This window comes from Morus notabilis, unplaced genomic scaffold (genome assembly GCF_000414095.1).
Source record: "Morus notabilis unplaced genomic scaffold, ASM41409v2 Scaffold948, whole genome shotgun sequence".
Lineage (NCBI taxonomy): Eukaryota > Viridiplantae > Streptophyta > Magnoliopsida > Rosales > Moraceae > Morus > Morus notabilis.
The window spans coordinates 44,841-70,474 of record NW_010362042.1 but is presented as its reverse complement, the minus strand read 5'-3'; the positions used below and the strand labels follow the sequence as shown (position 1 = coordinate 70,474).

The following is a 25,634-nucleotide window of genomic DNA, read 5'->3' as shown; positions in this document are numbered from 1 at the left end:
AAAAATTAAAAAGTAGTCAAAGCGCGTCATTAGGTCAGGTTGTTAACGTTTATATACTTTATCTTTATATTTTATTGAGAAAAATAAGACAAATATTTCATAAAGTGTATAAATTTAAATTTTTATTCTTTTTTATTAATATTTTTTTAATCAAATAATTATATTAATAAAAAAAATATTAATGAAGATCAGTAATTTTTTCTATTTCATTTTTAGGCATAAAAAATTGTTGAAAGGCCCAAAACGTTAACAAATACCAACTTATAGCACGAGGAATGGAAAGGAATCGATAGATAAAGAGAGAATAAAGAAGGCTTCCTTTTAGTCTCAAGTCATATTCATTTCACCGATTTAAATTTAGAATTCAAGTTTTATTACACAAAAAAATTTTAAAAAATAATTATATTTAATTTTTTTATTACAGTAAATTTTTTTATATAAAATTACATTTTAATTCAAATTAAAAACTAAATTAATAAACTAAACGATCTCTAAAATTTTACAATTAAAAACTCTTAAAAAATATCACATTTAATTTTTTTTATTATAATTAAAAATTCTAAAAAAATATTGGATTCCAACTTAAATTAAAAACTGAGGAACCGCACTGAAGTATAGCGTTAGCGGAGGCTTAAGGGGGTTTAAAAGTCGGCGTCGTCGTCGTCTTCTTCTTCTTCGCCATTCGTATATTTCTTTCCCTCTCTTTCTCTCTCCTCCCGTTCTTTCTTCTTCTTCCTCTTATTCTTCCCAGATTCGATGGTCTGTCTTCGCCATTAAATTCCCTCAAATCTTGACGTGATTTGACGTTCAACACCAACAATTATCCACATTTATCAGCACCGGAATCCGCCATTTCCGACCATTTCGGACGGTGACAGCGAAGAGGAGGTTAATATTGAGTATAAATGTGGAGAAACTATGTCAAGCAAGCGTTTTGGAGAAACCGCCCTTATCGCCGCCTCCTCATTTCTCAATGCCTTCCGGGAAAATCACAGCCTTCCGATTTCACTACCGACCAAAAGTTTCGTCCTTTCGAACTGATTTTCAGCTCGACTCGCGATTCTAACTGCAAGGCCGGTTTCGGATGGTTGAGAATTCCGACGAGGCGGTATGCGAGTGTGGCGGAGGCGGTTTCCTACGACGACGATGAGTTTCGAGGATCGCCGCGAGAGACGATTGAAGAGGAGGAAGTGAAAAGGCCGATGGGAAGAGCTTATGAATCTCTGAGAAGAAGGCAAGTGAAGCTCGAAACGGAAGCGTGGGAGAAGGCGTCGAACGAGTACAAGCAGATGGTGGACGAGATGTGCAAGAAGAAGCTGGCGCCGAATTTGCCCTACATGAAATCCTTGTTCCTTGGTTGGTTTGAGCCTCTGAGAGAGGCCATAAAAGACGAGCAAAAGCTCTGTGTAGAGAGGAAGTGTAGGAGTGTTTATGCGCCATACTTTGTTCAGTTACCGGCGGATATGATGGCGGTGATCGCGATGCATAAGTTGATGGGTTTTTTGATGACAAAAGAAGGGAAAGGAGTTACCAGGGTGGTTCATGCTTCCATGGCCATTGGCGAAGCCATTGAGCAGGAGGTTTGAGAGCTTGGCTTTCCTCTCTTTTTTTTTTTTTTTTCATGTCTTACTTTCTTTTTGGACATTACTGCTTGGTTCAAGGGATTGGTAATGAGTTTCTTCGTCGTACTGAACCAACATTTTTAATATGCTCTTGTTTGGTTGCTTTTGTTGGGTATGATAATATGCTTCTGATTTGTTTTGCTTAAGCCATGCCTTTTTTTTTTGGCTAGGCTTAGTTTCTCTTTTTAAGATGGGAACTGACCTTTAATCATTTTATGGTTGAAAAATGCTTAAAGGGCTCCGGTGGTGCTGGCACCACAACTATCTAGGACCCGCAAGTTGTGGTGCCGAGTGCTACTGATGTCTGATAACACTGCTTGTTATGATTGTTTTTTGAGTAAATCCCTAGACCAAGCGTGCTGTTTCACTCTAGGCACTAGTTTCACTCCCACCACTCCTTCCTGCTCTATCTCCTGAGATGAGTGTTGATGTTTTGTTACATCTTGAATGAGTTAGGTCAAATTACACAGATTGTTGCAAAAAACTGGAAGGAAAAAAATTTATAGGTGTGAGGTAATTGAAGGGGAGATGGATGATAAGGAAGAGAAGAAATTGAAGAAGAACATTACCAAGTTGATGAAAGAAAACAATCTGCGGAAAATGAGACGGATAGTGAACAGACAAGGCGAAGACAGCTGGGGATATAACATCAAGGCTAGGGTTTGTATAGTCCTTGTGATTTCTGGTTAAAGGTTAATATTTACTGAATATGCTTTCTAAATAACCACTTTCTCGCTTGTACTTTTCAGGTTGGAGTTCGTCTAATTGAATTGTTGCTTCAAACGGCTTTTATACAAGCTGAACAGGTGGCTGATGATCCGCCTGATTTACGACCAGCATTTGTACACACTCTTAGGAGATTAGGTGCAAAGTAAGATCACACATCTAGCTTAGTAATAGATTTACATTTCCTCAGAACCTTTTAAATAGTGCTTCTTATATTTGCTTTTGACAGAGATTCTGGCAAAGTATGTGGTTTCATTGAGTGTGACCCTTTAGTGCTCAAAGGCATTGAGAGAACTGTAAGTAAACCCCCATTATTTCCTTTCCATTACTCAAGAAACAATGGAAATTGCATGTTGGCAGGCGTTCTATTTTTTAATCGTTTTAGGGTTTGGATGTAGGTGGATAAAATTGTTTCATTACACTGGAATTGATTAAGAGCTAATATTCATCCTTCAACATCGTTGTTTACACTTGTTTATGCTTTCCATTTTTGGGGTCTTGGTTTCCTAAGATTTCTCAACTTTTTGGAAAATGAACACATCTTCCGAAACTCTAGAAGTAGGGATTCGACTTATTTACTTATTATTACTGCTGTTACTATTATTATTACGACTGTATTTATGCTTTTGTTTCTGTTATTCTCTTCTGGTTGACGGTTTAATTCTCTCTCTCAGCTGGATTTTAAATGAGTGATTTTTTATTTTAACAGGTAAAGCACATGGTGATTCCCTATATGCCTATGTTGGTAACCCCAGTCAACTGGACAGGGTATGGCCATTTCGGTCTTGTGCTTGCATTCATTTGTTAATTTCTTGTTTATTTGAGCAGGAAATGACATAATGTATTTTGAAGTTTCTTTTTTATTGTTGAATAAAGTCAGACAAATTTAAGTTGATAGTAAATTAAATATATTTTTCAATTGTTGTTGAAAGCCATGACAATGTGAGGTAAAACAATTTTGTGAAGGGACTTCAAACCTGCCAATCTTTTGGGTTTGAAGTTTGAACATGTAAATATATAATATCTTAGGAATAGAAATGGAGTAGGTGGTTGTTTTAGTACTTTGAGATGTGCAGTCTAAGATTTACATGGGTGAATTTTGTGACTTGAAATAAAGTAATTCACAGGCAAAAAGTGAGTCGACTATTTAATTCCATATGTAATTTTGTGGCCAATGAGCAGGAAAACTAAGAAGGTTTTTCAAGGGTTTGACTGCTGCTTAAATATTTTTGCAAACGCAATTTCATATTTTCTTCCTTATGTTTGATTCCTCAACCTTGTTTCTTTGTTGTTGTTGTTTTTATTTTTTTATTTTTTAAGTGGCATTGTGATATTTTTACGCAGCTATAACAAAGGAGCACACTTCTTCCTACCATCGTATGTCATGCGTACTCACGGAGCAAGAGAACAGTGTGAAGCTGTTAAAAGGGCCCCAAACAAGCAAATGAAGCCAGTTTTTGAGGTTTGTAAATCCAAGTGTTGCAAGTATTTCTCCGAGTATCTTTTATTTTCCTAAATAATGATGAATAATTATCCGAGACTTTTGCTAAGTTCTCGTAAGTTTAAATGTGTATTTTTACTTGCTAGGCTTTGGATACTCTTGGGAATACAAAATGGAGGATTAATAAGAGGATTCTTAATGTTGTAGAGAGATTATGGATTAGTGGAGAATGTATTGCTGATTTGGTGGATCGGAAAGATGTGAGTTTATAGATGTCATCTCTCTCTCTCTCTCTCTCTCTTGTAGTTATGACGTACTTTAGTAGATCAGGTGTATCCTGATATATTTATGCTGCTTGCAAACTATTGAACTTTGCCTTGAGCTGGGAGTTTGATTGTTTGAAACTGATTTGGAAGTCTCCGTTTTAATTTTCGACATTTGTGTTTGTTCTGTTTCTGTTTCTGTTTTCAATTTGCTTTTGCTCTCTGAGGACCTCTTGTCCTCTTCTGTTGTATCGATTATTCTATCAATATAAAGTCTTTCTTATTAAAAATAAAAAAAAAAAAAATTCAACATTGCAGGTTCCTTTGCCAGATAAACCGGATACTGAAGATGAAACACTCCTAAGGAAATGGAAACAGGAAGAAAGGTCTGTCGTAAAAGAAAATGCAGAGAGATATGCACTGCGGTGTGAGACAGAAATTAAATTTGAGGTAAGAGCTATTCCGCATTGTGAAGAGACTACAGCTGCCTTATGCTAAGAAATTTGTGCCCACTCCTATTTGGAGCAGGTAGCGCGTAAAATGAAGGATGAAGAAGGTTTTTACTATCCTCACAATCTTGACTTTCGGGGTCGTGCATACCCTATGCACCCATACTTAAATCATCTTGGTTCAGATATGTGCCGGGGTATTTTGGAGTTCGCAGAGGGATGTCCCCTAGGAAAGTCTGGCTTGCGTTGGCTGAAAATACACTTGGCTAATCTATATGCTGGTGGTGTGGACAAGTTATCTTATGAGGGTCGAATAGCATTTACTGAGAATCATTTGGAGGAGATATTTGATTCTTCAGACAGGCCGCTAGAAGGAAAGCGTTGGTGGTTGAGTGCTGAAGATCCATTTCAGTTCTTGGCTGTGTGCATTGAACTTGTCAGTGCTTTGAGAAGCACTTCTGCCAAAACATTTATTTCACACGTCCATGTACATCAGGTATATTTTGTTTGATTTCTCTCTTGATACTTTGTGGATAAAGGATTTAAGTTTATACGGATTACTAAGATGTAATACACTAATGTAAGAGCTTCAGAGTCATGTCATTGTCAACTGAGCAAGTTTGGCATGAAGTTTCTTTGTTTTATGCGTACACCTGTTTATAATGATGCTTCAGTTTCTTAGTTTTCTGTTGAAATTTGTATCCCTGAACTCATGAGATCCTTATCTAATGGTTCCCCGCAAGTCTGTCATTCAATATCATGTAATATTAAATTTTCTGTGGTATACAAGTTCTAAGTTTTTTTCTTCTTTCTGATGCATCTAGGATGGCTCTTGCAATGGCTTACAACACTATGCTGCCCTTGGAAGAGACAAGGTAATATTCTGTTTTCCGGTGAATATTCTGTTGAATGTAATGTTTGGAAGAGACGAGGTAATATTCTTTTTTTTTTTCAGTGAATATTCAACAGAACGTAATGTTTTAAATTTAAGGTTTCCACTCCCCCTTATACTGCATCATCATAGTAAAATATGAAGTTTTGATGCAATGGAAGTTTTATAGGCCTCTACCCGCTCGAGGGAATTTTCATGGTTTTTCAGTCTCTCTCTCTCCACTTCGCCTATTATATTGGTTGGTGTTTCAACTGTACGTTTATTGTTGCTTAAAACAAGATTCGATGTCCCTTTTTTTTTTTTTTGGTTTCCTTTGTGTTAATAGACAACGTAGTTTTAAGGGACATTTCTCTTAAAGGGCAGTAGCAGGTTTTACACTTTTTCCTAAAACCCTGGATATTAATCTTCACCCCTTTAAGAAGTTAGTAATGGAGTTGACAGACGAACTTGTGTAATTTTTAATAGGAAGTTGGAACTGTAGATCATTTAGCAATATATTGACCAAGTGTTGGTTCGCATTGAAATGCATTTTCCATATTTTGTAAGAAGCTACCTATCTCTTACTCTCTCTAGCAAATGAAATTTTCGTAGCGGAAATATTTAAGCTTCTATTTCAAATGTATGTACTTCTCATTGAAATGTATCCATTCAGTTGGGTGCAGCTGCTGTTAACCTGGTTGCAGGAGACAAACCTGCAGATGTTTACACGGGAATAGCTGAGAGGTAAAAATAGCCACTAAGTAATGATTAACCAGTAAACCACTTTGTTCTACATTGGCATTTCTTATTGTGCAATACCCATCTTATTTTGGGAGGAAGTTTCTGAATTCTGACTAAATAATTTAATTTCAAAAATATTATGACTTTGACTGCAGGGTACTGGAAATAATGCGTAGTGATGCACAGAAGGATCCTGCAGATTTTCCGGATGCATTATCTGCGAGAATATTAATTAATCAGGTTACTTTCAAGACTTAATACATTTTTATGATGCAAATAACAAAAGATATCAGATAATATTAAGACTTTTTTATTTAAATTGTTATTTCCAGATCAATTTGCAATTTTTTCTTTTTTGTTGAGGATCTATTTTTAGTTTAGGGTCGCAACCTATGTAAAAACTTCATAGCATGAGTAATTAAGCAAATATAATCGTCTGATGTCTGGCCAGGTATCTTGTAACTGATTGTTGGCCCTTATGTTGCGTGCTGTCTAGGTGAATAGGAAGCTGGTGAAGCAGACGGTGATGACATCAGTGTATGGCGTCACTTTCATTGGTGCTAGGAATCAAATTAAGAAGAGGTTGAAGGAAAGAGGTGCCATCGCAGATGACGAGGAGCTCTTTCGTTGTTCTTGTTATGCTGCAAAGGCAAGAGAGATAATTTGTACTCTTATCACTTCACATCTCTAGTTTCAAATTCTTATGCTTTTCTATGTAAATAGGTGGATTTCTATGTTTGTTCTTGAAGATTTGTCTTTGCTTATGAGATTACTTATTATGGACAGGTTACCTTAACATCTTTAGGGGAGATGTTTGCAGCTGCACGCAGTATCATGGACTGGCTTGGAAATTGTGCAAAAGTTTGTACCTAATTTTTCTTCCTGTTACAGTCTATTTATGATTTTTTTTCCCCGTGTATTAATATTTTAACGATAAAGCTATAATATGAGCAGATTATTGCATCTCAAAATGAGCCCGTGCAGTGGATAACTCCGGTAGGACTTCCTGTGGTGCAACCTTACCGTAAATTAGGAGATCATTCTGTGAGTACGAGAAAATTTTCCATATCAATGAAAAGTCGCAAATTTTATTATCCTTGAAGATATACACACACACACACACACACACACACATATATATATATATATATATATATATATATATATTGCTAATCACATCCTCAGAGATCAACTAGTCATTCCATGTTGTCATTACCTTTAATTAGGTTATTTTTATTTTTTTGTTGTTGTTGTTGTTGCCGCTCTGCTGGAAAACCTTTTATTTTTTCATTATTATCTATTATTTCTTTTAACTTTTTGCAGATCAAAACTTCCCTTCAGACTTTGACAGTAAAGCGAGAAACAGAAAAGGTATTGTTCTTCTTTTTGACACAATTCTATTCTTACCTAGAATTATTCTCCAGCCAACAATGGTGATTATTGTATATTCTTCATCTTTTCCTGTTTCGTTTTATGTTCCTTTCTCCAACAAATTGAATTATAAATTCTGTGATAAGCTGTCTAGCTACAAGTTATGGTACTAATATTGAATTTACTTGAGATTCATCTGGGAATCTTTTTGGATATTTGAATATGGAATAGCGAAGATGACGAGAAGCCCTTTCAAATGTTTTGAGAATAAAACGCGGATACAAATTGACATGCTCGTCTTTATTGAAAGCATGGGTGCATCCGTTTTCTCTTTAGTAATCAACCAACAGATAAAGAAGAAAGGACATTGTGGTATCCGAGTTGATTTATTCCTTCTTTTCATCCACGGATGTTTTGCTTGCCGAATGGTTTTATTTTCTTGTGTTTAATTGACCAAAACAGCAAAAAAAAAAAAAAACAGAGAGAGAGAGAGACCAAAACAGCTATTACGGGATAGGGAGAGACAAATCAAAACAAAACCAAACCAACATGGACAGTTGAGGCCGAAGCTGTTGAACCTAAAATCTGAAACGTGATTTTCATTGTTTGATAGGTTGCGGCCCGGATGCACAAAACAGCTTTCCCACCAAATTTTGTTCATTCCCTTGATAGTTCTCACATGATGATGACAGCAGTTGCCTGCGGAAAGGCAGGCATAACATTTGCAGGTTAGTTCTTGGCTTCTACCTTCTTTGCTACCTTCTTTCTTTTGGTTTTACAATAATTACCATTTCCTGGAATTCCATGCAGGAGTTCATGATTCCTACTGGACACATGCATGTGATGTGGATGAACTGAACAGGGTACTGCGAGAGAAGTTTGTGGAACTATATGAGACTCCAATACTCGAGAATGTATAGTATTTTTTTTCTTTTCGTGTGAACTTTATGTTAAAGTAACTGATGTCCAAGCCTGCTCGTGGAGTCAAATCTACCCTCTGCCAGTTGAAAACATGTATACTTATTAATCCTTGTTTTTTTTGTCCAGTTATTGGAGAGCTTTGAAAAATCTTTCCCTGAATTGATCTTTCCTCCCTTGCCTGAGCGAGGCGATTTTGATCTAAACGAAGTGTTGAAATCACCTTATTTCTTCAACTGATCAAGACAATGAGTTATTCCACTTTCAGTCATCACATGCTTCTATTGATGTTCCATCTTTGGCGATCCCGTCTACAAGTGCATAAGGGAAAATAAATGACAGAGAGAGCCCTCACAGAAATGGCTGTATCACATCAGCAACACTGAAGCTGTAAGAACGTTGACTTGAGGTATGATGTCTTTTCACTTATTAAAGCCTTGAACTTATGGACACTCCCTTCTGCTGCCAAGATGGACATGAAATGTTTATGAACGTGTACTTACCATGTGGAAAGGAAAACATCAGAGAATGATGAATGAAGCTTTCACAAAATGATAGATCAAGCTTCTCAGTGTAGGGTGCAAGACTCAAATTCGCAGTGTATAAATATGGTTTCTTGGCACTACCGGTTATTTGGCGGGGTGATAAGGCTGCTCATTCTCTTCAACAAGGTTTTTTGTTCGAGTCAGTCCCATGACAGTGGTTGGAGTTGGGTGATATGGGCAATCCAGACGCAAATTCACAGTGTATAAATTTGGTTTCTTGGCACTACCGGTTATTTGGCGGGGTGATAAGGCTGCTCATTCTCTTCAACAAGGTTTTTTGTTCGAGTCAGTCCCATAACAGTGGTTGGAGTTGGGTAATATGGGCAATCAACTATGTGAGGGATACTAGACATCATCCTGTACCCATCACAACATAGGACACTGATGCACAGTTTAGTATTCCATAAATTGTGCTCTTGTATGAAACATGACTTTAGATCATGGTCCGATTGTTGCAGCATTTATGTTCATTGTGTGTAAAAATGCAGCTTTACATGTAAGACTTGAGATTTTTGTGTCCTAGGGAGGTAGAGTATTGTAGCTTATAGCTTTTTTGGAGTTGTGGATCTCTTGGGAAAGCGTTACAAGTACAACCATGCGTCCCAATGAGAAGATTAAGGTCCATTTAGTTCACTGATTCGAGTTTTTAATTTAAGTTGAGATGTAACTTTGGGGGCGTTTGGTATGCAGTAATCTTAAGGATAGGAATGAGAATCTGCAATATTACCATGTTTGGTACAAGAATTATAATTTTTAGATTCCCAGGAAAGTGATTACCATGGGATTCACTTTCCCTCATTTTAAGATAATTTGAATACAACCCAACATGGTGTTATTTAAATTATCAGGAATCTCAAAATCATGGGAATCTTATTATAATAATAATAATTATAATAATAATAATAATTATAATAATAATAATAATATTATTATTATTATTATGGATCTTCTTCCATGCGAACAATCAAACACAGTAATGTAATATTTCTGGAAATTTGAAAAAGATTTCTGTATGGAACTAAACACAGTAATGTATTATTCTTAGGAATCATATTACCTTCCATCATTTTCCTGAGAATATGATTCTTACTGATTCCCGCATACCAAACGCTCCCTTTATGTGAGTTTTTTTACTGTAGTAAAAAAATTAGATGTGACTGTTTCTGAGAGTTTTTTATTGTAACAAAACTCGAATTTTAAATTCGAATTGGTGAAATGAACGAGACCTTAATGTCTCCTGTAGTGTTATACAACAAAATTAATTTATCCACTGACTTGATTTTCTTTTTTCAGTTTTTTGATAATTCTGTCGATCTAGAAAAGGCAGTGGTATAAAAAAAAATAGTTTACCCATTTATGTTTCTTGATTTTCAACTTCTTTTTTTTTTTTTTTCTTTTCTTCGACCAATTTGAGCGAAATATAAACTCTGAATATTATACAAGACAATTCTAAATTGTCCAGAGAAAAACTCTCTCCCAAATAGCTAGGATGACTGGCTGTTTGCGCAAACGATGTTCATAAATTCAGCCCCACCACCCCCCACCAAAAAACAAAAAAACAAAGCGCGCACACACACGCAAACAAAAACAAAATCGATTTTCACAAGACGACCACACTGCAGTTTTTCTAATTTCTATGTCTTTAGACGACCACAAATTTTTATATCATAAATGTATGTCGTTCGTATCCACAAAGCGGCAGACGGCAGTGGAGTTTTAAGGCTTGTTCGCTTTACAGATTTGAATTTTTATTTTGAATTGAGATATGATATTTTTTAAGAGTTTTTAACTGTAGTAAAAAAAATTAGATATGACATTTTTTAAAAGTTTTTAATGTAAAAATCTAAAACTAAAAACTCGAATCGGTAAAATAAACGAGATTTTAGAATACAAGCTACATGTTTTAATAACAAAAGAGCATGATTCTCAAGCTACATGTTTTAATAAGAAAAGAGCATGATTCTCAATTTAAATGATATGTCAGTTAAAAGTACCTGGCATATATATATGAGAGGGGGATATATATGAAAGATTCTTTAATACGTTTGTTGTACTTATATGTCAAGTTTTTTTAACTTGTTATTTTTCAATCTAATTTGAGTTCTGATTAGATTTAATGCAGTTCTGATGACTGATGATTAGAGAACACAGTGGTCCTAAAAAAAGGGAATATCAGAGAAAGTTCCTACACATTATTTGCTGCTTTAGTTTTTAAAAGTCTGTTACATTTTGATAAGACATTTTGTGGCTCTAGTCTAAAATTTGATTTGCATACTGAAATTAAATTTGCTTCGCGGGCCCTTCATATTTTGACCCAAGTTTAAGATGAATTTCCACGCTATTCTCATTTAAAACCGTTTGGTTGCGGTACGAAAATGGTAATTGTAATGAGGATGAAAATGATAATGATAATAAAATAAAAAAAATTGATTTATTTATTTAGTTGTAATTTTAAGAATACTATAAAATAGAATATAAATATTTTCATGTTGACAAAATTACCCTTATATAATATATAACATTAATATTTTATATGTCAATATAATTAATATAATATAATACAATTATTTGAATATAATATATTATATAATTATGATATAGAATATAATAATATTATTAAAATGGTTAACATAATTAGAATACTATAAGATATATTATAATATTATATTAAATAAATATATTATGTAGTCATGTGTAATACACTATAATAAATAATAATGTTTTATAATATAATTAAAAACTACAACTATATTATATTATACTATAATATAATATATATTATTATATTATTAGAATATTATATTAAATAAATATATTATGATTAATATATTATGTAGTCATAATGTTTATAATATTATAATAGATAATAATATTAGAATCATAAGATTATAATAATATTTAATTATTATATTATTATTAATATAATAAACATAATTATATTAATACAATATAATATTATTATAATCTCATGATAAAATAATAATATTATAGTTATTAATATAAATATGATATTATTTGTTACAATATTACTATGATATTATATCATATTTTTATTTATTATATTATTATAACTATATTATACTGTTAATATTTTTATTATATATTATATTGTGTTACATATTATAAGATATAACTACTATATAATATATTATAATTATATTATAATATTAAAGGGTAATTATGAAAAAAATAAAGAAAAGAGTTTAAAATGACTATTCCTCCCGTGTAAGTAAGTAATGATGATTCATACAAAATGAGTGAATGACAATTTCTTTTGAATGACTATTCTTTTTTTATAAATCTAATTAAACATTAAATTTAAATTTCATTCCATTTTATTCATTTTCTTTCCATTCAACCAAACACACCCTCAATTCAATCCGACGAGTTTGGGTAACAGATAGTAGAAGGCATTCCCTATACCGCCCCATTGTTGTCGCTAGCCATTGCAAGCTTATAAACAAACAATTAACGACGTGTTTCAGTACATCAAACAACTAAGCGTGATCTAAATTGAGCGTAATTCAATTTTCGAAGACAAAACGACATTTTCCTTTTTTCTTTCTTTTGCTTTTGTTTTTTTGTTTTTTAATGATATGTTCTTACAGCGAAAAGGCAATTTATAACATTTGTGCTGATTTCCACCCAACATTCACTTTCTTCTCTTTTTACTAGTCTTTACATGAACTCACGAAACACGAAAGCACCATTTTTAGAATATAATTATATGCTTCTTCAAACAACCGACTTGTAGAAGCTATAGTCATGCTTCCTCTAGCTTCAACTTCTTGAAGTTATCAATGGCCCCTCTTTTTTTTTTTTTGGTTATCAGCGCTCACCATACATTTTTCTGAGTCATGTTTACCGTTTCCTACTCGATCGATGACGTTCCGGACCAAGCCACCAATAGTTCGTATGTGGAAGTAGAACAATGAATTGTCACTTCTTTCGTTTGAGTTAGTAGCCATATCGATCATTCAAGGACGTTCGGCCATCACCAGATTGCCCTGCACATAAAACACAAAGACGATGAATCCAATAATTGGGAGGGAAAGGTGATAATAAAACCAGATAACAATTTGTGAGTGGAATTAAATCGCTAACCTTCAGGCGGAACCCACGTTTCACTATCTGAAGTACTATCAAGAAATGAAGGTTTCTCGGGACCCAACACTCGTTTAGGCTTTTTATCCTTGCTCGGTTGATGCTGTTTCAATGTTTCTTGGCTCTCTATATTATTGTCTTCTCCTGATGCATAAGACCCCCTTTGATGTTTTAACAGTAACGCCACAGCATCCATTGCCATAAGTTCAGCTGAAGATGTCGTCTGCTCACGAGCATCTTTTTTGTTACTTTCAACTTCATGAACTTGCTTCCGCTTCCTGACGATCAACCCCGGGGCAGCGTTTTCAAGCCCACTTTCTACTTTTGTCTGTGAACCATCACCATTAACCAGCATCTTCTTCCTGTCTTTATAGTCAACAAAATCATCAGAGTCCTGCACGTCTAAAGGCACTGATTGTTGGCTCTCCTCTATTTTCTTGTTCTCTACAGCTCCAAGCCACTGGGGCTTGGCCTCCACATATACGGGAGTTTTTCCCTCCATTGCCTCTAGCATAATCTCATCAGCTTCAGGCTTCTTGTCTGACTTCACAGTTGCATCTACAGTTTTTTCTTTCTTCATGGAGCCATTTTCTGGTTCTTCAGGCTCGCTACTTTCCTTTGGTTCCTTGGTAGGTTGCTTCTTGCTGGCAGCTGCAAGAGTCGCAGATTTTTTAGGCTTCAACTCTTGTACCTTCAGAACTCTTTTCTTAGCAGCTTCACCTGTTGGATCTGCAATCTTCAGGAGGTATAATATTCTATCCAGTTTAGACTGGAGAGCTGATAATTCCTCCTGGAGTTGGGTAGTTTTATCAATGACTGCCAACAAGGTAAGGAAGTTAGCAAGCGTCGCTAATTTCAAAAGTGAGATATATCAAGTAAGAAAATACCAAATCCAGGATCAAGCATAAAATACAGCCAGGTAAATCTGATGCAGCATTTCTCACCTAGCTGAGATGAAATACCAGACATGAAAGCATCAAGTGCATCTCCAGTTTCTGTCTCGTCCATTTTCTCAGACACCATTTTGTTCTTCTCAATCAGAAGCACCTCTTTCTTGTCTTCAATTTCTTTTATGATGGAATCTCTCTTATCAAGAAGGGTATCAGCAGTTTCAACAGATTGGTGTTCAGCAGCCTTTTTACTAGAAGGCTTTTTCTTTGTTCGATCATAGAAGTCATCATCATCACTAGACAATAAAAACATAATTAATTATTTATTATCATTTCTGAGTAGAATCACAAAAGAATTAGCAAATTGAAAAAGTGATGAAATTAAGTCATCCCGAAGTTTTATGTTAGGACTTGTAAACCTTCTACCACTGATCTTATTGAAACTGCTTCTACAAGTACTTATCATAAACAAGGTACCTTAAAAATTCATCATCTTCTTCTGCTGCTCCTTTCTTCCTCCCACGACCTATAGTCCCAGCACGTGCGCCAAGACTTTCTCTAATACTCTCATTTAGTGTCTCTTCCAAATTTTCAAGTTCCTCCATGATCTACTAATAGAAAGAGGAAAACGTTTAGAAACAGCAGTTACAAAAAAGCTAAAAACTTGTGCTCCCCAGTTCAACAATCATGTTGTCAGGCAAACCAAAGGGACTGGGCTTTGACCAACTAGTATCAAAGTTTACCTGTGCTATTCTTTGTTCATTTCGAGCAATCTGAGTTTGTTGCCCTTGTGTCAACCCCCCTTGAGATATGTCTTTAGTGCGAATAGCATCTATTTCTTTCTTCATATGAGAAATCTAAACAGAAAAGAATATCTATGTTAAACAAGAACATCAATATAGCCCTTGAGCTAAAAAAAGAACATCAATATAGTCTCGGTAGGTTTAAGTAAATGGCAAGAATATTAATAAATTTCTGATAAAAATTGTTGATTGGTTGGTTGCTATGCTGATGTAATAGCAAAAAGCTAGTTTAAGACAAAATCTTCAGTGAACGACACTACGAAACTTTAAATTAATTTCAGCTTTTTTATTCACTGAAAAATTGAACCTAAGAAACCAAAGAGAAGACAAGTTCAGTCCTGTAGAAGGGTGGGAAGCGGTATTCTAGAAAATTTTGTACAACCCGAGACAAAATAATTTCAGCATATCCAAGGTAATTCCCCAGCAATAGTAGATAACAGATAATGTGATCTAAAAAGTACATTTATCCCTAAGTTGCCATAAAGCAACGTCAATATTCAAAAGGAAACAACTTAACACTTCTATACCAAACGAAAAGATACCAGCTAAATACGGATTCCAAACCCTATCAAAAATTAAAAAACATGCACACAATATAGATCCATATTGCTATTATGTTAAACATTTCTGACACACAAAAAAAAAAACAAAACAAAAAACAAAAACCCAAAAAAAAAGGAAACTACAGAGAAAGAAACCACAAACCTTTTCCATTCTTTTAATGACTTTTTCACGGGTTTTTTCTTGCTTCTCTGTTAGTTGTCCTTTGTAAGTTTGCCAAGTTACCTCATCGCTGTCATCCTAATGTCCGAAACTTTAAGAATCAGTACGGTCATCTAAATTAGAATAATTATCAAACTGAAAAAATATATACACACAGATATAATATCCAAATCATTTTTATTTACTAAAAAGTGGCATAAACCTCAGCTTCTTCAATGGCATCCTCTCCCATGCCCCATGAGACACCCTCAGCAAGAGATGCTTGATGTCTTGCTCGTTGAAGTGAAGCTTCTCGATCTAGCATATCTTCTCGTATCTTAGCATCTCTTATTTTCTTCAAGTCAGTTTCCTAAAATAGCACACATTATAACCTCAAGAGAAAAACAAGTTATGCAATAATCTCCCAGGTGGAGAAAAGCCAACTGAATGCAAAATCTTGAGAGATTAAAGTAATCAAAATCATCCTATTTTGATCTCTTGAAACAACAAACAAACAGCCACATGCATATAAATATAAATAAAATCAAACAAAATATTGAAATAGAAGCCTAAATTTAGAGTGAAACAATGTTAAAAGTGAAAATGTGAAATCATTTTATTTGATCTTTTCTTATTAAATAAAAATAACAATAAAGAACAGAACTCTATTTAACCTTGCTTTTAATATGTCAATAAAAGTATGCTTGTTTCTTATCAAGAAATATATAAAGTGAGATTGCTTACTTGTGGCATAAGCTCTGTTGGTCCTTGGAAAATATACAAACGAGATGACCTGCACAAATACAAACAGACAAAATTAATCCGAAATGTCTCAATTAAGTACAGCAACAAGCATGGAGGCTAAGAAACTTGACATATCTATAACTAACACTTCTATGGCAAATTCAATTGTTCACCAAACTACACGTCATCAATTTATTTACATCCATGCCATTGTACCACGGCTCAATAATCATCATAAGACAACTAGGCATGAATTTTAGCCCCAAAATTTCATTTCTTTATTTAGACACAAACAAAGCTGCAGCCTCATATACACATATTGAAGAGAGCCAAAATTAAAAACATTTAATCTCATCATCACAAAATGTAAATATCATAAGTTTGATATCATCACAAAAATTAAGAAGTGGTCCAACTCAAAGTTACAAGAAGATCAGAAGAAGAGGGGAAGAAAGAAATTGAATGCAGAGATACATACTGTCCGAATCGAATGACATCACCAACGTGTAAATCCACATAGCTCTTTTTCTCAACCTCCTCACGACGAAGTAAAAGTTGGTCAGAAATAGATATCACGTATCCACCAGAATATGTTGTAGAAACAGTTGGATTAGAGAAGAGCCATCCAATTTGTGACTTTTTATTTGTGTGTAGTGTAACTCAAACAAAAATCCCTGTCGACATGTGCGTGTGTGCACACATGTTTAAAGAACTTAGAGGTCCTAAATGGTAACAAGTCATAGTTCTGCTTGTTATTTATTTTTTTATGTTCACTTCTTAAAGCTTCAATCCCTCACCAAGAAATTTTATAAAATAATTGAGAATTAAGCTGTATCTCAACGATTTTGTGAAGGAATTGAGGAGTGACCCTAGAAAATGTGATGCAGGCTAAGTTCTTGCATAGCATACCTGATTCTTGTTTATGAAAGTACCATGGGTGCTACCGAGATCATAAACATAGGCTTCTCCACTTCGTTTGAATTGGAGAACTGGATTATAGAAAACAAGTTAACACCATTGATTTGGGAATGAAAAATGAGAAACAAATCCAAACACTATAGATATATGGAGAACATATATAATAATGAAAAAACGTTAGAGCAACTTGATATTATATAGGAACAATGTTATTTCACATGCATATGCGAAAAATATATTTCAAAAGCTTACTATTTCAAAGAAAATGGAGGGTGAACTTTGCCCACTATAACTCTAAATTCATGGCTTAATCAAGAATTTACTACAAAAATTGGGTAAGTGGACAAGGGAGCAAAGTGCGAAAACCTATTTACATCATCGACGTACATAACATGAGCACCAACAACTAAGAAGACGCGCTTGCTTATCAAGAAGAGGAATGAGAGACAAGTACCATAGAAAACAACTATAATCTCACTCTTACTGAGCTAACAAGATATGCAACACAGCTTTAACACGAGTGACACATTCGGCCAAAAGTCTCAGTTTGGCAAAGGGACTAGCTCGAATCACAATTCATAAACTAAAATAGGTGTCACAGCACACATTGTTCAAACTTCAATTTATGAAATGCCTTATAAAGTTTAACACTTTTTCTTGATTGAATGATAAAGTAAGGCACTTGAGCTCAAATAATTGAGAGAGAGAGAGAAGGTAAATACCGGCATGAAAGCGAGAAATGGTCGCGTGATCAAGCACAAAGTCACAAAGATCCACGCGCCCAAACATGTAAGCCCCTTTCTCGTGTCTGCACAGAAATGAAAACACCAAAAAAACGCAATTCAATCACAGAAAACAACATGAACAACCACACACAAAAAAATCCAGAAAAAATGAACTTACACATCGAATTGGTCGATTATAGAGCCTTCCTTAAGAACCTCGAAAAAGAAGTGGTGGCACGGAGGTCCACTCCAAGGAGGAATCGTGTAGGTTTTTTGTGTAGGGAACAGCAATTCTCTGGGAGTCACGAGAGGTGTGGTTGTCACCGCCTTCTGCGACGTCGTTTTGGGCAGCTGGTGGTGCGTCTGGAGCGCTAGGTTCCTTGGAAGGAGGAGGAGGTCCCATGGGAGTCTTCATTGTAGAATCTGCTGAAGGAACTGAAGAAGAAGAAGAAGAAGAAGAAGAAGTTTGGTCCGGGGTTTCGAGAGGGTTGGGGGTTCTCGGAGGAGGAGGACCCATGGCGGTCGTCATCGTAACGCACCAAGAGAGACAGTGAGGAGAGGGAGAAGCTTCACAACAGCTATATTTATACAAAACAGATCCGATGAGCCGTCGATCGACGATGGGAGGCGGCAAATCTAGTGGATCGGGCCTAACCGGCCGAAAATACAACTTTTTTTCGGAATATAGAAGTAAATGACTATTTTTTAAGGATTTTTTTAGAAAAATGGAGGAAGTTTTGTAAAATTAGAGAAATGGTTTTTTTTTTTTTTATTAATTTAGTGATCTGATTAATTTAGAATTTGTTTAGAATGTATATTCAAATCATAATTTTTAATTTTGACGTTTAAAATTTAAATTTTTTGTAATAAAAAAATACTGTGACATAATTAATTATTTGAGTTTAAATATATTAAATAAATTAGCCTTTAGTGGTCCATCACTGATTAATTCGATGATATTTCATTGTGAATCAAAATTAATTAATAATTAACTAAAATTAATTAGTAATTAATTAATTTTAATCAACAAATTTATGTTTGTTAATGATAAATCAATGGTAAAATATAAAATGAATCGGTGATTGATTATTGTTCAATCACTGATTTAACTATTAAAAAACAAAAAGCCATTTTGTTAAGATAAAAAAAAATTTAGCCATTTATTTAAAAAATAAAAAGTTCGGCCATGTTGGTCAAAAAACAACCATTTAAATGATTTTCTCTTTTCTTGGATGGACGAAAATACGTCATCTTGATTTTTGTTTTAATTTTTTTGGCTTCACACCAGCACCATATAAAAATATATATGGGTATATCAGAAAATAGTTGGAGTATCATCTATACAAATATTAAATTAATGTGTTAATGTTATAAAAAAAATGACGTGTCAATGTCAAATTATAATATTTAAATGAAAATGACACTTAAATTTTAACCAAAAAAATAGTTTAATGGTAATGATAAATTTGACATTTGATTGTGTTTTTCACATGTTAACCTTTTGATTTAATTATTACATATTGTTATTTGAAAATTAATTTAGTATTTAAAAGTTTACTTCATGTACCATTTAAAAAAAAGTTTACTTCATGTATAAAAAAGAAAAGTTTACTTCACCAATAAAAGTATATATGACATTTAAAAGAATATTAATGTATTAGAGCGCAATATATAATTAGATAATTTACACGAATTAGCCGTTCTCTTTAATGTATGATACTTCGATCAATTTTATTTTAATTTTAAGAAAACGAACCCTCAACTATCAAATCGATTAAATTGAGGGAAGGAGGGCTTTGCGGCAAAAAGTACACCAATGTTACTGGCTTAGCTTGTATACACTATACATGATTTGAGGCTTCATATACAAAAATAGTAAAAAATAGGCCAATACGAAAAGTTTAAGAAAGTATATAGGTCAATTTTTAATTATAGAAATTAATAGGCCATAACTTGTTAAGTTATGGTTCATAACTAGATAAGTTATAGATAAACTTATCAAGTTATGGTTCATAGCCAGACAAATTATGAACAAAAACCGTGAATTATGGACAATAACTTGTCAAGTTATGGTTCATAATCAGATAAGTTATGGACAAAAACAATAATTTGACATATTTATTAACTTATGTAAACTATTGGTCTATTGATTTTAATTCATCTCAAATCTTGATTTTTTTTTTTTAAGATAATTTATTTCCCTCTTTCTCCCTATACACTGTACATGATTCAAGGCTTCGCCAAAATTATAAACAAGCCTATTTAGATAAGGATATAGATAATATTTTTTAAGCCATGTGGGACTCAGTTTGTTAAATCTACTATTGCATTTTGTTTCCCTTAGGCCCTTTTAAATATAGTAATATGGTTGATTACTTTTATTTTCCTATTCGATGTGGACTCGATTATGATTTTTTATTTATTTAAAAAAACACTTGGAGTAACATGATTCAAATTATACAATTTATAGTAGGTTAGGTGTAGAGTTGCTATTAAATTATAATTGCAGCCACCAATTAATTGTTATTTTCATTTGCATATTTTTTGTTTATTCACATAAACTTTGAAAGATCTTTTTTTTTATATGTTTGAATTAGGTTTTCTCTTTTTTTTTTTTTTTTTTTTAGTTTCCATTCCAAATTCACATCTATAAGTTATCTTATTTCTAAAATTACAAGTACAAAAAAAATCCTAATATAATAGGAATTCTCGTGAAGCGCAAAGATCATGAATAACGTGATAATATAATAATAAAAAGAAAATAATAAAAGTTAAAACTAAATATTAAACAGTTGATGTATGATTTTTTTTTTTAATTTCTAAATTCTTCAAAATATTTTGTAAAAGAAGTACAAAAAAATCAAGCGTACGTATAGTAGTTATTCTTTTTGTTATAACTTACTGAACGGTTGCCTGGTAGCAAATTCTCATCCCTCTTATGTGCAAACTTGTTTGCAACAACAGGCACCATCTCGTATATTCACGTCTAGATGTTCAAATAAATATAAATGTTAGGATTAGTTTGACGTAATCTTTCATTTCATAAAGTTAACAAATTTATTATAAAAAGAAAAAACAAACGTGAAATGTAATTCTACTATACAGTAGAATTAATCCACTGCACGATAGAGATACTTAGAGCCCGTTTAGTTCGCTGATTCGAGTTTTTAATTCGAGTTGAGATGTGACTTTATGTGAAAGCGTTTTACTGTAACAAAAAAGTTAAATGTGACTGTTTCTGAGAGTTTTTTTACTGTAGCAAAACTCGAATTCTAAATTCAAATCAGTGAAATGAACGAGACATTAAGGGCCCGTTTAATTCGCTGATTCGAGTTTTTAATTCGAGTTGAGATGTGATTTTATGTGAGCTTTTTACTGTAGCAAAAAAGTTAGATGTGATTGTTTATGAGAGCTTTTTACTATAACAAAACTCGAATTCTAAACTCGAATTAGCGAAATGAACGGGGCCTAAATTATACCTCTAATGCACGGTAGAGATGCTCTACCGCGCAGTAGAAATAACAGATATGTATATCTAGTTACAGTCCAATGCTAAATCTGAATATTTACCTGGAATGCATGCACAAAACCGTTGAATACCATGGACTTATTTTTCTGTTGCTCCTCTGCTTTGCCTTTTAGTTATTCCTAAGGGAACTTGTGGTTTTTTTATAAGTTTGGAGTCCCCAGTCTTAATTGTCAAATAAGAAGATATCGTTAACCATTTTGTCAATGTGACTTTTAGGTTCTGGCCTCAATAACACGTCGTTAAGAAACAAAAGAAGAGATCTTTGTCCTGTCATCGTCTTCGATAGGCTCCATTCCCTTAAGCATTTTTTCAGGATCAACAACAGATACATTATCGATTGCGTTGAAATGTTTGTGTTTTAGATGGGTGTTCTTTTTTGCTCTCTCTAATTTCTCATCGGCTTTCACCGGAGCGAAGTTAAGTCCTGTGATCATAGCATATTCCTCCATAGAAAACCGCATCGGTGTTCCTTGTGCCTTCATCCACATCTTGTAATCCTTTTTTACTTTAATTTGCCAAAGAATAAAGTACAACAGAAGTTGGCTTGAATGTTGTAGTGATTAGGAACATCGAGGAGAAGGCCAAATTGGGTCTCCCGAAAACGCTTAAGTTCTTTCCCATTGAGATTCTCCTTGACAGTTTTACAATAATCCTCTAATCTAGATCTTATGCTGATTTGCACGAGAAATGTTCCTCTTTCGCTAAAATCAATTTCAACGATTCAATATCTTCTACCTGCAAACAAAATTGAGAAAAAAAAAAAACAAGGTTAGTAAACATGCAAAACTCTTAAATTTAAAACATAACTACATTTTGAGAAAACATCATATTACCTGAATGAAAATCGGATCATCTATCGGCTCTAATGCTGGTTGGAGTGATGGCTCGGTTGGAATCACGGTCTGTGAATGAAAAAATTTACTTTAATAACCCCAAAAGCTCAAACTTAAGTCTAGCTCAAGTATTGTAAAAACAATTAATCTCAACTGTAAAAAAGTAGAGCTCAAGCTCAAGTGTAAAATAGTAGAGCTCGTTGAAAAACGGTAGAGAACAAACTAAACATGCTTAATGGAGCAAATTTCTATACGAAAAAATACCTCACTCGCCACCTCCCCTTTTTCCTTTGTTGTTTGCCACTGTGTTTCCTCCATTGAGAATTGAAAAGCTCCCATCAGTAGCGTTTCATCATGCCTCAATTGAGCCTGTTGACGGTGAAATTTCGTCAATAGAAATACGCCGGATCACCCTCTGGTATCCCGTGAGGTTACCGGCTAAAAATTAGCTGTATATTTGAAATTATGCTATGAAGTGTTTATTATATTTTTGGAAGCATGAGAATAATGCTTGAATGAGAGGACACCCGAAATTTATAGTGGTTCACTCTGTTAATGAAGAGCTACATCCACTTGTGTATTATATTACCTTTGGGCTCTTTTTGGATTACATAAAATCAGCTCTCTATTCTCTGATTACAAATGAAAAATAGCCAAAAATCCTCTCCTATTTCATTCGGGGCCTTGCCCCTTTTATAGAGATTACTTCATGGGTGATTTTTCTTGGTAGGCTCATCCACTTGAGTGGCCTACTATCCTATGAGCCCAGACCCATAGCCTGTCACCACCATTTTCACTGTTCACTCATCTAATTTGTCCCCTATTACGGCTATGCACATCCCCCTTTAATCATCCACCGTCCATTAAAGGGTGGTTTATGGGCTTGTAATTAATGCCTGCATTACTGACATTCTTCAAACCTAAACATAACTCCTTTGTCCACTCAAGGGCCTTTCTGGAGATGTGAACCCATGTTTATACGGTCGGCTTCCTATGAGGTCTCTCCTCCTTAGAAGGGTTGGCCGTCTGGAGGCCTCTCCTCCTTAGAAGGGTCGGCCGTCTAGAGGCCTCTCCTCCTTGGAAGGCTCGGACGTCTGAATGCATCTCCTCCTTAGAAGGGTCGGCCTCATGGATGCCCCTTGGGGCTCTTAGCAGGTTTAAGAACCTTCTTCATGGAGGCCTCTCCTCCTTGTAGGGGCCGGCCTTGTGGATGCCCCTTGGGGCTCTTGGCAGGTTTAAGAACCTTCTATATGGGGGCCTCTCCTCCTTGGAGGGGTCGGCCTCCTAGATGGATGCCCCTTGGGGCTCTTGACAGGTTTAAGAACCTTCTTTATAGAGGCCCCTCCTCCTTGGAGGGGTCGGCCTCGTGGATGCCCCTTGGGGATCTTGGCAGGTTTAAGAACTTTCTTTATGGAGGCCTCTCATCCTTAGAGGGGTCGGCCTCGGGGATGCCCCTTGGGGCTCTTAGCAGGTTTAAGAACCTTCTTCATGAAGGTCTCTCCTCCTTGGAGGGGTCGGCCTCGTGGATGCCCCTTGGGGCTCTTGGCAGGTTTAAGAACTTTCTTTATGGAGGCCTCTCCTCCTTGGAGGGGTCGGCCTCGTGGATGCCCCTTGGGGCTCTTTACAAGTTAAAGAACCTTTTTCATGGAGGCTCCTCCTCCTTGGAGGGGTCGGCCTCATGGATTCCCCTTGGGGCTCTTGGCAGGGTTAAGAACCTTCTGTTGGAAAATTAATGGCATCGAGTGCGCAGCGGAATTTAAAAATTTTAATCAACGTCAAAGCCAAACAAGAACATGTTCATGATGCTATATAACATAAATACTAAAGATCTAAAACATACCTTTTGAGATTTCAGGAAACTGCATGTCTGACAGATCTAAGCGTTCCAAACAGCAACCGGAAGAGCCTCAACCAACTGGTCTTCTTTGCTATTCTCGTTTCCACAATCGGTGTGCGGGTGGGCACACGTCGTTAATCTCCTCTAGGTATTCTTGATCTCCTTCCAATCACAAGAGAGCCAAAGAAAAAAATTGTTCTTGAGAATTAAACAATTTTTCCTCTCAGGAATCTTTTATCAATAGCCTCTAAAAAGTCTCTCCAGTGATCTTATGAGTAATGTGACTTAATAGGCTATTTATAGTGTTTAGGAAGTCATACTTCCGTAACAATTAGGTTTTCCAAAGTTCTAATCGCATCTAGAGTCGATTTGCCACGTCAGCATGCATTTTACGTTACAACCGGTCGACCGGTCTGCACTGACGAAAGTTGTTTTCCTAGTTTTTCAATACGAAAAACTTACATAGAGCCTCAATTTTGATTCAAACAACCCAATAGAGAAATTGCCTGATCAAAACAGTCATATAATAGTCTTCCTACATTAAACAACTCTTAAAACAATAATTCAACCAATTTATCTAGAATTAATTTATCAATTAATTCACCCGATAAATCACCCTTGAATTAACTTTGAACCTCTTTTACGGAAATAACACAAGTTACCAATTTTTGTAGGAAATACATCGTATCGTTACAGGAAATTATGTGAGCTAGCAAAGGGACCCGATGGACATATATAAATCAAGCTCCTATAATCACAACGCTACTTGTAAACCAACAAGTCTGTCTCATGATTATAAAACTCTAGTGCTATTCCACTATAAGCCTAGAGCTGCACTCTCGATTTATATAGTGTATTTACAAAGCTCTGATTAGCTCTAGTCCATGACTCAATATATTAGTATATCATCCTCATAGGATATCCATAATCGACTTGAGGTCAAGTTCCGTTTTACCTTCCCGATTATATTTATCTTATGTTCCATTATCATACCATCAGAAAAATACTATTCGTATTATTACAAACAGTAAACCATTAGATAACACAGAGTAGTCTAATGGCCGAGCGCTCGTATTTTCCAATCCACTGATAATGTATAAGAGGATATCATTGACTCTTTATAGGAGCTATGGATTCCACTATCTATGAATAACAAATCTACGCACACACGAGTCATACCCCCAATGTACCGGCAAGCGTACGTTTACATAATGTCAGGATGTCTCCCTTTAGTACATCAAAGGATACAAGTCAAGCATACGGGTTCATCATCCATCTCAGGATTAAGATGACATCATATAATTCGTCAAAAGTGAATTATTTTATTCAAACAGAATTATTAATTAAAACAATTCAACTTTGGTCCGATCCAATATAGATTTCACCATTAGAAACTATATCAATGTCTCCCCCCATGGAGTCCCACCTCCGACGACCAAGACAAGCCATCTCCGTTAGGAAGTAGACAACATAACAATCTTAACATGAATAAAGCGCCCAACTTAATTTATTCCCTCGATTGTGGATCATAAGATTTAGACTATCATCTTTAGATTCTTGTCTTCCGCATGTTCTTCACATTACATGCATGACCTAAAGATT

The 25,634-nt window shown here is 34.8% G+C and overlaps 2 protein-coding genes across 3 annotated transcripts; one reads left to right on the top strand and one right to left on the bottom strand.

The window, feature by feature from the left end:
* Positions 1–630: 630 nt before the first annotated feature.
* LOC21401124 (DNA-directed RNA polymerase 2, chloroplastic/mitochondrial) lies at positions 631–8,812 on the top strand. 2 transcript variants are annotated; one of them, XM_024167535.1, is made up of 19 exons: positions 631–1,580; positions 2,079–2,282; positions 2,372–2,493; positions 2,578–2,644; positions 3,058–3,116; positions 3,693–3,810; positions 3,936–4,049; positions 4,371–4,502; positions 4,581–4,997; positions 5,326–5,376; positions 6,046–6,116; positions 6,269–6,353; positions 6,610–6,762; positions 6,900–6,974; positions 7,068–7,157; positions 7,437–7,484; positions 8,098–8,212; positions 8,295–8,398; positions 8,532–8,812. In XM_024167535.1, exons 1-19 carry the CDS (start codon positions 906–908, stop codon positions 8,640–8,642), a joined length of 2,811 nt encoding a protein of 936 aa, XP_024023303.1. In that variant the 5' UTR covers positions 631–905; the 3' UTR covers positions 8,643–8,812. The 2 variants fall into 2 exon arrangements, with proteins under 2 accessions (XP_024023303.1, XP_024023304.1); XM_024167536.1 differs by lacking the exons at positions 7,437–7,484; positions 8,098–8,212; positions 8,295–8,398; positions 8,532–8,812 and having other exon boundaries at positions 7,053–7,127.
* A 3,494-nt stretch (positions 8,813–12,306) lies between these two features.
* On the bottom strand, positions 12,307–18,495 carry LOC21401123 (kanadaptin). The gene is given in 13 exon segments (XM_024167508.1): positions 12,307–12,954; positions 13,052–13,867; positions 13,996–14,237; positions 14,419–14,549; positions 14,685–14,798; positions 15,450–15,545; positions 15,670–15,816; positions 16,191–16,239; positions 16,669–16,724; positions 17,100–17,179; positions 17,831–17,916; positions 18,012–18,101; positions 18,103–18,495. Coding segments are annotated over 13 exon segments (2,217 nt in total). The 5' UTR covers positions 18,363–18,495; the 3' UTR covers positions 12,307–12,904.
* Between the last annotated feature and the right edge of the window lie 7,139 nt (positions 18,496–25,634).

Coding starts and splice junctions, on each gene's coding strand:
- LOC21401124 (XM_024167535.1), top strand. CDS start 906: ATGTGGAGAAACTATGTCAAGCAAGCGTTTTGGAGAAACCGCCCTTAT. Junction 5,377..6,045: donor CTGCCCTTGGAAGAGACAAG/GTAATATTCTGT, acceptor GTATCCATTCAG/TTGGGTGCAGCTGCTGTTAA. Junction 7,485..8,097: donor TAAAGCGAGAAACAGAAAAG/GTATTGTTCTTC, acceptor ATTGTTTGATAG/GTTGCGGCCCGGATGCACAA.